This window comes from Oncorhynchus keta, chromosome 21, assembly GCF_023373465.1.
Source record: "Oncorhynchus keta strain PuntledgeMale-10-30-2019 chromosome 21, Oket_V2, whole genome shotgun sequence".
Taxonomy (NCBI): domain Eukaryota; kingdom Metazoa; phylum Chordata; class Actinopteri; order Salmoniformes; family Salmonidae; genus Oncorhynchus; species Oncorhynchus keta.
The window spans coordinates 55,533,540-55,548,031 of NC_068441.1; the positions used below are offsets into that span (position 1 = coordinate 55,533,540).

The window sequence follows — 14,492 nt, forward strand, 5'->3', positions numbered from 1 at the left end:
GTCAAGCCAAACATGGCGTAACAAATGACACACTGAGTACAAATTACAATTGTCGTTATTTAATGGATTCAAATAAAAACGCACAAAGAGCTCAGTACAGTAATCACAGAATATTTTCACATTCCAATGTCAGGCATTTGTCAGAAAAACCAACAAGATATTACCTGTGTCCCGATTGGGGCCCTTTTCTGGGCACTACTGTAGCACATTATGTTGGGACGCTGTACATAGCAGGGCTGGGGTCAGTTCAGTTATCTTCCCCCTCCTAACCTTAACCATTAGTGGAGGGGGGGGGATTGCAAAAACTGACCCAAGATCAGCATCTAGGGGCAACTGAACACTACTCCGGTGCAGAACAACAGGTCAGGAGCCAGTGTCTATGTCCATATCTTCAGTATCCTCAGACTCAGGACGACAAATCTCATCCAAAGCCAATTCTAACAAAACAGAAAACACATAAAAGGATCATTGCAAAGGAAGAGGAGATATTGAATGTGTAACTGGCCTGGTACATGTGCAGTATCCACCCTCTATGACAGGGGGGGGTCAAACCTTTTGGACCAAGTTGCAGTGTGGCCTGGAGTGTTAAAAAAAAAAAAAGACTAAACAAAAATAAACGCAACATTTTCAAAGAGTTACAGTTCATATGAGGAAATCAGTCAATTGAAATAAAGTCATTAGGCCCTAATCTATGGATTTCACATGACTGGGAATATAGATATGCATCTGTTGGTCACAGATCCTTTCAAAATAGGTAAAGTGTGGATCAGAACCAGGCATCTGGTGGATCAGAACACCAGTCAGTATCTGGTGTGGATCAGAACACCAGTCAGTATCTGGTGTGGATCAGAACACCAGTCAGTATCTGGTGTGGATCAGAACACCAGTCAGTATCTGGTGTGATCAGAACACCAGTCAGTATCTGGTGTGGATCAGAACACCAGTCAGTATCTGGTGTGGATCAGAACACCAGTCAGTATCTGGTGTGGATCAGAAACCAGTCAGTATCTGGTGTGGATCAGAACCAGTCAGTATCTGGTGTGGATCAGAACCAGTCAGTATCTGGTGTGGATCAGAACACCAGTCAGTATCTGGTGTGGATCAGAACCAGTCAGTATCTGGTGTGGATCAGAACCAGTCAGTATCTGGTGTGGATCAGAACCAGTCAGTATCTGGTGTGGATCAGAACCAGTCAGTATCTGGTGTGACCATTTGCCTCATGCAGCTTGACACATCTCCTTCACATAGAGTTGTTCAGGCTTTTTGATTGTGGCCTGTGGGATGGGGTGTCCCACTCCTCTACAAATGGCTGTGGCAAAGTTACTGGATATTTGTGGGAACTGGAACATGCTGTCGTACACGTCAATCCAGAGCATCCCAAACATGATCAATGGGTGACATGTCTGGTGAGTATGCAGGCCATGGAAGAACTGGGACATTCTCAGCTTCCAGGGATTGTGACCAGATCCTTACGACATGGGGCCGTGAATCATCATGCTGAAACGTGATGTGACGGTGGTGGATGAATGGCACGACAATGGGCCTGGGGATCTGGTCACCGTATCTCTGCACATTCAAATTTCCATTGATAAAAAGCAATTCTGTTCGTTGTCCGTAGCTTATGCCTTCCCATACCATAACCATGGAGCACTCTGTTCACAACGTTTACACCAGAAAACCACACAACGCCATACATGTGTTTGTGCGGCCGGTTGGACGTACTGCAAAATTCTCGAAAACGTTGGAGGCGGCTTATGGTAGAGAAATGAACATTTCATTATTTGACACTCGTAGACATCTCTGCAGTTATCATGCCAATTGCACGCTCCCTCAACACTCGCGACATCTGTGGCATTGTGTTGTGTGAGAAAACGGCAAATTCTAGAGTGGCCTTTTATTGTCCCCAGCACAAGGTGCACCTGTGTCAAATCAAATTTTATTGGTCACACACGTATTTAGCAGATGTTATTGCGGTGTAGCCAAAGACTCCAACAGTGCAGTAGTATCAAACAATTGTCAAGAATACAGACAAATCTAAAAGTAAAATGTAATTAAGAAATAGAAAAATATTAGGATGAGCATTGTCAGAGTGGCATTGACTAAAATACAGTAAATACATATGAAATGAGTAAAGCAGTATGGAAACATTGTTATTAAAGTGATTCCATGTTTATGTATATGGGGCAGCAGACTAAGGTGCAGGGTTGAGTAACTGGGTGAAGGCCGGCTAGTGGTGGCTATTTAAGGCTGATGGCCTTGAGATAGAAGCTGTTTTTCCAGTCTCTCGGTTCCAGCTTTGATGCACCTGTACTGACCTCGCCTTCTGGATGACAGCGGGGTGAACAGGCATTGGCTCGGGTGGTTGATGATCTTTTTGGCCTTCCTGTGACATCGGGTGCTGTAGGTGTCGGAGAGGGTGGTGCGGACTGACCACCAACGCATCACCGGGGGCACACTGCCTGCCCTCCAGGACACCTACAGCACCTGGGGGCGGCCCGTCAGGAAGTCCAAGACCCAGTTGTACAGGGCGGGGTTCAGACCCAGGGCCCCGAGCTTAATGATGAGCTTGGAGGGTACTATGGTGTTCAATGCTGAGCTGTAGTCAATGAACAGCATTCTGACGTAGGTATTCCTCTTGTCCAGATGGGATAGGGCAGTGTGCAGTGTGATTGCATCGTCTGTGGATCTATTGGGACGGTATGGAATTTTCGGTGGGTCTAGGGTGTCAGGTAAGTTAGAGGTGATGTGATCCTTGACTAGTCTCTCAAAGCACTTCATAATGACAGAAGTGAGTGCTACGGGGCGATAGTCATGTATTTCAGTTACCTTTGCTTTCTTGGGTACAGGACCAATGGTGGACATCTTGAAGCAAGTGGAGACAGCAGACTGGGATAGGGAGAGATTGAATATGTCCGTAAACACACCAGCCAGCTGGTCTGCGCACGCTCTGCGGACGTGGCTAGGGATGCCGTCTGGCCCGGCAGCCCTGCGAGGGTTAAAGCGTTTAAATGTCTTACTCACGTCGGCCCACAGCCTGGTAGCGGGCCACGTTGGTGGCACTGTGTTATCCTCAAAGCGGGCAAAGAAGGGGTTCAGCTTGTCCGGGAGCAAGACGTTGGTCGTGATTGTCTGGAGACCCTGCCACATACGTCTCGTGTCTGAATCCGTTGAATTGAGACTCCACTTTGTCTCTATACTGACGTTCTGCCTGTCTGATTTCCTTATGGAGGGAATAACTACACTTCTTGTATTCAACCATATTCCCAGTCGCCTTGCCATGGTTAAATGCGGTGGTTTACGCTTTCAGTTTTGCGCGAATGCTGCCACACTGCCATCTATCCACGGTTTCTGGTTTGGGTTTTAATAGTCACCATGGGAACGACATCCCCTATACACTTCCTTCCTCTGAGACTATCACAGTGCAGGTGCATTTATACGGAGACTTGATAACACACAGGTGGATTGTATTTATCATCATTAGTCATTTAGGTCAACATTGGATCATTCAGAGATCCTCACTGAACTTCTGGAGAGAGTTTGCTGCACTGAAAGTAAATGGGCTGAATAATTTTGTACGCTCAATTTTTCAGTTTTTGATTTGTTAAAAAAAGTTTTAAATATCCAATAAATGTCGTTCCACTTCATGATTGTGTCCCACTTGTTCTTGATTGTTCACAAAAAAATACAGTTTTATATCTTTATGTTTGAAGCCTGAAATGTGGCAAAAGGTCGCAAAGTTCAAGGGGGCCGAATACTTTCGCAAGGCACTGTAGCCTGTCTTTTTACTGTTGTTTTATTTCTTTACTTACCTATTGTTCACCTAACACCTTTTTTGCATTATTGGTTAGAGCCTGTAAGTAAGCATTTCACTGTAAGGTCTGTTGTATTCACGTGACAAATAAACTTTGATTTGATTTGTCTATAGGAAGGGACGAGCCAAATGTAGTCGTGATCTAATTTTCCCGAAGGGCGGAGGCGGGCCTTGTAGGCATCCCAGAAGAGGGAGTAGCAGCGGTCGAGAGTTTTTCCGGCACGAGTCCTACAGTCAAAGTGTTGGTAGAACTTCGGTAACGTTTTCCTCAGATTTGCTTTGTTGAAATCTCCAGCTACAATAAATGTGGCCTCGGGACATGTGGCTTCCAGTTGGCACAAAGTCCAGTCAGTGTCGTATACGCCGACGGACCTGAAAGAACTTCACTGGACTCCATGGAAACCATATATATCCTGAGGCTGCATTTATTGTAGCTGGGGATTTTAACAGGGCTCATTTGAGAACAAGGCTATCTAAATTCTACCAGCACATTGATGGTTGAACTCGCTTGTGCAAAACACTGGACCACTGCTACTCTAACTTCTGCGATGCATACAAGGCCCTCCCCCGCCCTCCCTTCGGCAAATCTGACCATGACTCCATCTTGTTGCTCCCCTCCTATAGGTAGAAACTAAAACAGGAAGCGCCCGTGCTTAGGTCTATCCAACGCTGGTCTGACCAATCAGATTCCACGCTTCAAGATTGCTTTGATCACATGGACTGGGATATGTTCCGGGTGGTAGCCTCAGACATTAACATCGACGTATACGCTGACTCGGTGAGTGAGTTATTAGGAAGTGCATCGGAGATGATGTTGTAACCACGGTGACTATTAAAACCTTCCCTAGCCAGAAACCGTGGATTGATGGCAGCATTCGCGCAAAACTGAAAGCGCAAACCTGTGTGGCGTCAGGAAAATAACCTCTCACTCAACGTCAACAAAACAAAGGAGATGATTGTGGACTTCAGGAAACAGCAGAGGTAGCACCCCCCTATCCACATCGATGGAACAATAGTGAGAAGAGGGTAGTAAGTTTTAAGTTCCTCGGAATACACATCACGGACAAACTGAAATGGTCCACTCACACAGACAGCGTCGTGAAGAAGAAATTTGGCTTGTCACTTGTAACCCTCAAACTTTTACAGATGCACAATCGAGAGCATCCTGGCGGGCTGAATCACCGCCTGGTACGGCAACTGCTCCGCCCACAACTGTAAGGCTCTCCAGAGGGTAGTGAGATCTGCACAACGCATCACCGGGGAAACTACCTGCCCTCCAGGACACCTACAGCCCCAGATGTCACAGGAAGGCCAAAAAGATCATCAAACACGACAACAGCCACCCGAGCCACTGCCTGTTCAACCCGCTATCATCCAGAAGGCGAGGTCAGTACAGGTGCATCAAAGCTGGGACCGAGAGACTGTTAAACAGCTTCTATCTCAAGGCCATCAGACTGAAAAACAGCTTCTATCTCAAGGTCATCAGACTGTTAAACAGCAGTCACTAACAGAGAGGCTGCTGCCAACACACACACTCAAATCACTGGCCACTTTCATAAATGGATTTAATAAAGGTATCACTAGTCACTTTAAATAACGCCACTTTAATAATGTTTACATATCCTACATTACTAATCTCATATGTATATACTGCACTCTATACCATCTCATCCATATATTTATATGTACATATTCTTATTCCATCCCTTTACATTGTGTGTATTAGGTAGTTGTTGGGGAATTGTTAGATTACTTGTTAGATATTACTGCACTGCCGGGAACTAGAAGCACAAGCATTTCACTACACTCACATTAATTAACATCAGCGAAACCATGTGTATGTGACCAATGAAATTTGATTTGATGTAAGAAATAACACACAAAAAAAACAAAATACTGTGAAGTTACTTTGGGATCTAGAATCAGCTGTCTGTCTGTCTGTCGGCGCCATCTTTGATCATGATGTTTAATCAGCTTCGTGATATGCCACACCTGTCAGGTGGATGGATTATCTTGGCAAAGGATAAATGCTCACAAATTTGTGCACAGAATTTTTGTTCGTATGGAATATCCCTGGGATCTTTTTTATTCTTCAGCTCATGAGACCAACACTTTCCATGTTGCGTTTATATTTTTATCCAGCGTATATTTTATTTTACAAAACTTATAAAAAAAGAAAAAAAAGATTTGTGTGGCGGATGTGGGCCGCGGGACATAGATTGCCCACTACCTACCTTCACTCTCTGAGAGGTGGGGGATCCTCCTGAAGGTGTCTCTAATGGCAGGAATCATCTGGTCATACATGTGGAGGACAGGAAGGCAGTGCTCTGAGAAGCTACTGTTGTTGAGGAAGAGCCAGTGGAGCAGCATCAGAGCCTCCCTTAGCAGATCAACCCCAGGAGAGGAGCACCACGCCGGGCTTTGGATCGTTGCCTCGCCCCCAGAGCTCCCCTCCACTCGGCCCCGGAGGTCCAGCCACTGCCTGTGGAGTAGCACCACTGTGGTCTTCACTACCTGCGCAGAGACAGGCAGACAACCACCGTCAGGAGATGTTTGGAAATAATCAGGGTTCCTACTCTTAAGACACTGAAAAGAAAAATGTCAATTTTTTTTATTTTATTTTATTTTTTACCTTTATTTAACCAGGCAAGTCAGTTAAGAAAAAAATCTTATTTTCAATGAAGGCCTGGGAACAATGGGTTAACTGCCTGTTCAGGGGGCAGAACGACAGATTTGTACCTTGTCGGCTCGGGGATTTGAACTTGCAACCTTCCGGTTACTAGTCCAACGCTCTAAACACTAGGCTACCCTGCCGTCCATGTCAACAGATAAGAATTTCCATGGACAGATACCCAAAAAGGCACTTTGGTTGACCAACTCTCCAAAGCTCTGACTATGGAATTAGAATGAATTAAATGGTGTCCCCATTCAGGTCATTATAGTGAGGTTCCAATGGCGTCCCCATTCAGGTCATTATAGTGAGAGGTTCCAATGGCGTCCCCATTCAGGTCATTATAGTGAGGTTCTAACAGCGTCCCCATTCAGGTCATTATAGTGAGAGGTTCCAATGGCGTCCCCATTCAGGTCATTATAGTGAGGTTCTAACAGCGTCCCCATTCAGGTCATTATAGTGAGAGGTTCCAATGGCGTCCCCATTCAGGTCATTATAGTGAGAGGTTCCAATGGCGTCCCCATTCAGGTCATTATAGTGAGAGATTCCAATAGCGTCCCCATTCAGGTCATTATAGTGAGGTTCCAATGGCGTCCCCATTCAGGTCATTATAGTGAGGGTCCAATAGCGTCCCCATTCAGGTCATTATAGTGAGAGGGTCCAATAGCGTCCCCATTCAGGTCATTATAGTGAGAGGGTCCAATAGCGTCCCCATTCAGGTCATTATGGTGAGAGGTTCCAAGCTTTTCATTCTATTTCTATACCTCTGACAAACAGCTCTGCTTCTTACCTCACTGTGGCACTGACAGGACGACTCAACAAACACACTCCACGTGGAAGCCTTCCTATTGAACAGACTGGTCAGGAAACGCACCACCTGCCCATACAGAACAGACAGACAGCATGCATAAACAGACAGACAGTATGCATAAACAGACAGGCAGCATGTATAGACAGACAGACAGCACGTATAAACAGACAGCATGTATAAACAGATATACAGCATGTATAGACAGACAGCATGTATAAACAGACAGACAGCATGTATAGACAGACAGACAGCATGTATAGACAGACAGGCAGACAGCATGTATAAACAGACAAACAGCATGTATAAACAGACAGACAGACAGCATGTATAAACAGACAGACAGACAGACAGACAGACAGCCAGCATGTATAGACAGACAGCCAGCATGTATAGACAGACAGCCAGCATGTATAGACAGACAGCCAGCATGTATAAACAGACAGCATGTATAAACAGACAGACAGCATGTATAAACAGACAGACAGCATGTATAAACAGACAGACAGCATGTATAGACAGACAGACAGCATGTATAAACAGACAGACAGCATGTATAAACAGACAGACAGCATGTATAAACAGACAGACAGCATGTATAGACAGACAAACAGCATGTATAGACAGACAAACAGCATGTATAGACAGACAGCCAGCATGTATAAACAGACAGACAGACAGCATGTATAAACAGATATACAGCTTGCATAAACAGATATACAGCATGTATAAACAGACAGACAGCATGCGTAAACAGACAGACAGCATGTATAAACAGACAGACAGACTGTATGTATAAACAGACAGACAGACTGTATGTATAAACAGACAGACAGCATGTATAAACAGACAGACAGACAGCATGCATAAACAGACAGACAGCATGCATAAACAGACAGACAGACAGCTTGCATAAACAGATATACAGCATGTATAAACATACAGACAGCATGTATAAACAGACAGACAGCATGCATAAACAGATATACAGCATGTATAAACAGACAGACAGCATGTATGTATAAACAGACAGACAGCATGTATGTATAAACAGACAGACAGCATGTACATATAAACAGACAGACAGCACGTATAAACAGACAGACAGCATGCATAAACAGATATACAGCATGTATAAACAGACAGACAGACTGTATGTATAAACAGACAGACAGCATGTATGTATAAACAGACACAGACAGCATGTGTAAGCAGACAGACAGCATGTATAAACAGACAGACAGCATGTATGTATAAACAGACAGACAGCATGTATGTATAAACAGACAGACAACATGTATAAACAGACAGACAGACAGCATGTATACAGACCGACAGCATGTATAGACAGATCGACAGCATGTATAAACAGACAGACAGACAGCATGTATAAACAGACAGACAGCATGTATATACAGACAGACAGCATGTATATACAGACAGACAGCATGTATATACAGACAGACAGTATGTATATACAGACAGACAGTATGTATATACAGACAGACAGTATGTATATACAGACAGCCAGCATGTATAAACAGACAGCCAGCATGTATAAACAGACAACATAGTAGTTGCAATTTTGTTTTCAACAACAGCTGATCTGAGGTAAAGCAACGTTACCTCCACCTCCAGCTGTGACCAGTGAGAGTCTGTGACGGTCTTGTCAGGTCTTGAGGTGATGTACTGGAAAACCTTCAGTAACGGACACCAGTCTGGAGGGACGACAATATCATCACCACCACATACAGAGAAATACACATGTAGTTGCCTGTATGACAGCAGAGGAGGCCCCTTAGTTACCTGTATGACAGCAGAGGAGGCCCCTTAGTTACCTGTATGACAGCAGAGGAGGCCCCTTAGTTGCCTGTATGACAGCAGAGGCATAAACAGGCCCCCAGTTACCTGTATGACAGCAGAGGAGGACCCTAGTTACCTGTATGACAGCAGAGGATGGACCCATGTAGTTACCTGTATGACAGCAGAGTATAAAGGCCCCGACAGTTACCTGTAAACATGACAGCAGAGGAGGCCCCATAAACAGTTACCTGTATGACAGCAGACTGAGGCCCCGTAGTTACCTGTATGACAGCAGAGGAGGCCCCTTAGTTACCTGTATGACAGCAGAGGAGGCCCCCTAGTTACCTGTATGACAGCAGAGGAGGCCCCTTAGTTACCTGTATGACAGCAGAGGAGGCCCCAGTTACCTGTATGACAGCAGAGGAGGCCCCCTAGTTACCTGTATGACAGCAGAGGAGGCCCCATGTATTACCTGTATGACAGCAGAGGAGGCCAATTTTAGTTACCTGTATGACAGCAGAGGAGGCCCCGTAGTTACCTGTATGACAGCAGAGGAGGCCCCTTGAGGTGTTACCTGTATGACAGCAGAGGAGGCCCCTTAGTTACCTGTATGACAGCAGACACATGCCCCTTAGTTACCTGTATGACAGCAGAGGAGGCCCCTTAGTTACCTGTATGGCAGCAGAGGAGGCCCCCTAGTTACCTGTATGACAGCAGAGGAGGCCCCCTAGTTACCTGTATGACAGCAGAGGAGGCCCCCTAGTTACCTGTATGACAGCAGAGGAGGCCCCCCTAGTTACCTGTATGACAGCAGAGGAGGCCCCCTAGTTACCTGTATGACAGCAGAGGAGGCCCCCTAGTTACCTGTATGACAGCAGAGGAGGCCCCTTAGTTACCTGTATGACAGCAGAGGAGGCCCCTAGTTACCTGTATGACAGCAGAGGAGGCCCCTTAGTTACCTGTATGACAGCAGAGGAGGCCCCTTAGTTACCTGTATGACAGCAGAGGAGGCCCTAGTTACCTGTATGACAGCAGAGGAGGCCCCTTAGTTACCTGTATGACAGCAGAGGAGGCCCCTAGTTACCTGTATGACAGCAGAGGAGGCCCCTTAGTTACCTGTATGACAGCAGAGGAGGCCCCTAGTTACCTGTATGACAGCAGAGGAGGCCCCTTAGTTACCTGTATGACAGCAGGAGGCCCCTTAGTTAGACAGCCCCTTAGTTACCTGTATGACAGCAGAGGAGGCCCCTTAGTTACCTGTATGACAGCAGAGGAGGCCCCTTAGTTACCTGTACGACAGCAGAGGAGGCCCCTTAGTTACCTGTATGACAGCAGAGGAGGCCCCTTAGTTACCTGTATGACAGCAGAGGAGGCCCCTTAGTTACCTGTATGACAGCAGAGGAGGCCCCTTAGTTACCTGTATGACAGCAGAGGAGGCCCCTTAGTTACCTGTATGACAGCAGAGGAGGCCCCTTAGTTGCCTGTATGACAGCAGAGGAGGCCCCTTAGTTACCTGTATGACAGCAGAGGAGGCCCCTTAGTTACCTGTATGACAGCAGAGGAGGCCCCTTAGTTGCCTGTATGACAGCAGAGGAGGCCCCTTAGTTACCTGTATGACAGCAGAGGAGGCCCCTTAGTTACCTGTATGACAGCAGAGGAGGCCCCTTAGTTGCCTGTATGACAGCAGAGGAGGCCCCTTAGTTACCTGTATGACAGCAGAGGAGGCCCCTTAGTTACCTGTATGACAGCAGAGGAGGCCCCTTAGTTGCCTGTATGACAGCAGAGGAGGCCCCTTAGTTACCTGTATGACAGCAGAGGAGGCCCCTTAGTTACCTGTATGACAGCAGAGGAGGCCCCTTAGTTACCTGTATGACAGCAGAGGAGGCCCCTTAGTTACCTGTATGACAGCAGAGGAGGCCCCTTAACTGTATGACAGCAGAGGCCGCGCCCCTTAGTTACAGAGGAGGCCCCGTAGTTACCTGTATGACAGAAGAGGCCGCGCCCCTTAGTTAACTGTATGACAGCCGAGGCCGCGCCCCTTAGTTACAGAGGAGGCCCCCGTAGTTACCTGTATGACAGCAGATTCTAAAAGCTAGCTCATCGCTGTGGGCCAGGCCAGCTAGTAGGGAGACAGACAGAGACAGGGTCTGGTAGGACGAGTCTAGAGACAGGCAGCGAGACAGAGCCGGACTGGACACAACACACTGGAACCTGCAAGGAGGCAATACAAAACATGACATAGGTAAATATAGTAGGCTCATGGCCAATACACAAAAAAAGGGCTTTAGTATGAGCTACCCCAAGCCGTGGTAGATCAAAACACAACCGTGTTTTTCCACATCTCTAATGTCTCCCATTTAATACATGGATTGTTGTGGACATTTATTTTTTTACTACAAAAATTGGTAAATTGATAGAGACACACCCCCTAAACTCAAAACATGAGTGGAGAGTTTTAAAGTTCCTCTGCGAACACGTCACAGACAAACTGAAGTGGTCCACCCACATAGACAGTATGGTGAAGAAGGCGCAACAGCGCCTCTTCAACCTCAGGAGGCTGAAGAAATTTGGCTTGTCACCTAAAACCCTGACAAACTTTTACAGATGCACAATTGAGAGCATCCTGTCGGGCTGTATCACAGCCTGGTACGGAAACTGCACCGCCCTCAACCACAAGGCTCTCCAGAGGGTGGTGCGGTCTGACCAACGCATCACCGTGGGCAAACTACCTGTCCTCCAGGACACCTACACCACCCGATGTCACAGGAAGGCCAAAAAGATCATCAAGGACAACAACCACCCGAGCCACTGCCTGTTCACCCCGCTATCATCCAGAAGGCGAAGTCAGTTCAAGTGCATCAAAGCTGGGACCGAGAGACTGAAAAACAGCTTCTATCTCAAGTCCATCAGACTGCATAACAGCCACCACTAACATTGAGTGGCTGCTGCCTACATAGAGACTCACTAGTCACTTTAAACAACGGCACTTTAATAATGTTTACATATCTTGCATTACTAATCTCATTTGTATATACTGTATCTTATACCATGTACACCACCATTAACATCTGCTTACCATGTGTATGTGACCAATAACATCTACTAACCATGTGTATGTGACCAATAACATCTGCTAACCATGTGTATGTGACCAATAACATCTGTTAACCATGTGTATGTGACCATTAACATCTGCTTACCATGTGTATGTGACCAATAACATCTGCTAACCATGTGTATGTGACCAATAACATCTGTTAACCATGTGTATGTGACCAAAAACATCTGCTAACCATGTGTATGTGACCAATAACATCTGCTAACCATGTGTATGTGACCAATAAAATTTTATTTGACATGCAAAACAATGCCTGGTTGGATGAGGAACGGGCCACATAAGCTCATGAACCCAATATTGCAAGATCTGATAAACAGCAAAAATGTTGAATAGAAGTAGTCAATTGTCTACGCTACACAAACAGACAGCATGAGGCTATCTTACTGCATCTAGTTAATATTGACCTGTAAACACAGAGATGCAATAGGAGGAAATATGAACTATGGAGATTTATGATAAGCGTAAGCTTGACGTTTTTGGTAGGTGATTAACAGGCAACTTTCCAAGTCATATTTTTCCATCATTCACTGCTATATTTTTAATTGTTGCGCGTTTTATGATGTGGCTATTAATCTAAAAATCATCTCCAAGAAAAACAAGTAGGCTGAGACAAGAGAAAACTATCGATTATTTTCAGTCAAATGTTTCTCTTGTCGATTTTACATGTTCAACCTCTTGCAATTACGTTAGGGTGCGCCCCTAAGACTTGACTCCAAATCAGAGAAGGCTGGTGGGAGGAGCTATTAGGAGGACAGGTTCATTCTATTGGTTGGAATGAAACCGATGGAAGGGTATCAAAACACAAACATTCTGTATGGAACACACGTTTGACTCCTTTCCATTGATTCCATTCCAGCCATTACAATGAACCCGTCCTCCTGTAGGTCCTCCCACCAGCATCCTCTGCTCTAAATCCACTTTATGGCATCCAAAATCCAATATGGCTGCCAAAATACCATTAAAGGGTGTATTCTTTGTTGTCGTTTCAGACATTATTTGGCTCAGAAGATTTCTTGTATTATTACCTACAGCAGGAAAGAACGTTTGGATAATAGATTGGTGGTCACCAGAAATCCTTTGTTTGAACTTTCCGCTCTATTCATCCTGAGGGGCTGCATCAAAACGCCGGAGAAGAAGTAGAAGGAGTCACTCAATTACAATTTAACAATTAAACACTGGAATGACAGATGAGCAGAAGATGAATGTGCAAGTAGAGATACTGGGGTGTAAAGGATCAAGATAAATACATAATAATATGGGGATGAGGTAGGTGGCTGGGCTATTTACAGATGGGCTGTGTACAGGTGCAATGATCTGTGAGCTGCTCTGACAACTGATACTTAAAGTTAGTGAGGAAGATATGAGTCTCCAGCTTCAGTGATTTTTGCATTTCATTCCAGTCACTGGCAGCAGAGAACTGGAAGGAAAGGCAGCCAAAGGAGGAATTGGCTTTGGGGGTGACCCGTGAAATATACCTGCTGGAGCATGTGCTACAGGTGGGAGCTGCTATGGTGACCAGTGAGTTGAGATACCTACCTACCTAGCAAAGACTTATTGATAAGCTGGAGCCAGTGGGTTTGGCGACAAATATGAAGTGAGGGCCAGCCAACGAGAGCGTACAGGTCGCAGTGGTGGGTAGTATATGGGGCTTTGGTGACAAAACGGATTGCACCATGATAGACTGCATCCAATTCGCTGAGTAGAGCGTTCGAGGCTATTTTGTAAATGACATCGCTGAAGTCAAGGATCGGTAGGATAGTCAGTTTTACGAGTTTTAAGTTTGTGGCCCACCCCTCATCCAGCCAGGCATTATTCTTCATTTTGAGTTTGGGGGGGGGGGGTGTTACAATATCTATACATTTAACCACTTAAAAAAACAACAACATATATATATTTTTTACCCAATTTTGTGATAACCAATTGCTAGTTACAGTCTTGTTTCATCGCTGCAACTCCCGTATGGACTCGGGAGAGGCGAATGTCGAGAGCCGTGCTTCTTGATACAATGCCCGTTTAACCCGGAAGCCAGCCGCACCAATGTGTCGGAGGAAACACCGTACACCTGGCGACCATGTCAGCTTGCACTGCGCACGGCCAGCCACAGGAGTCGCTAGTGCGTGATGGGACAAGGACATCCCTGCCGGCCAAACCCTCCCTTAACCCTCCCCATGGGTCTCCCGGTCGCGGCCGGCTGTGACAGAACCTGACCTGACTAGACAACACAGGAACCTGTAGCCAGGAGACATCATTACATATCAGATCAAGGAAGGAAATTCCTGCT

The 14,492-nt window shown here is 45.8% G+C and overlaps 1 protein-coding gene across 1 annotated transcript in view; it reads right to left on the reverse strand.

Moving 5' to 3' along the window:
• Positions 1–43: 43 nt before the first annotated feature.
• The window catches only part of atrip (ATR interacting protein), a 57,596-nt gene continuing 43,147 nt past the window's right edge, over positions 44–14,492 (reverse strand). Inside the window, exons 10-14 of the mRNA XM_052474267.1 lie at positions 11,162–11,304; positions 8,917–9,008; positions 7,273–7,359; positions 6,046–6,325; positions 44–437 (exon numbers count right to left, since the gene is read on the reverse strand). Coding sequence (XP_052330227.1) covers positions 364–437; positions 6,046–6,325; positions 7,273–7,359; positions 8,917–9,008; positions 11,162–11,304 — 676 coding nt within the window. The 3' untranslated portion in view covers positions 44–363. The remainder of the gene's footprint in view (positions 438–6,045; positions 6,326–7,272; positions 7,360–8,916; positions 9,009–11,161; positions 11,305–14,492) is intronic.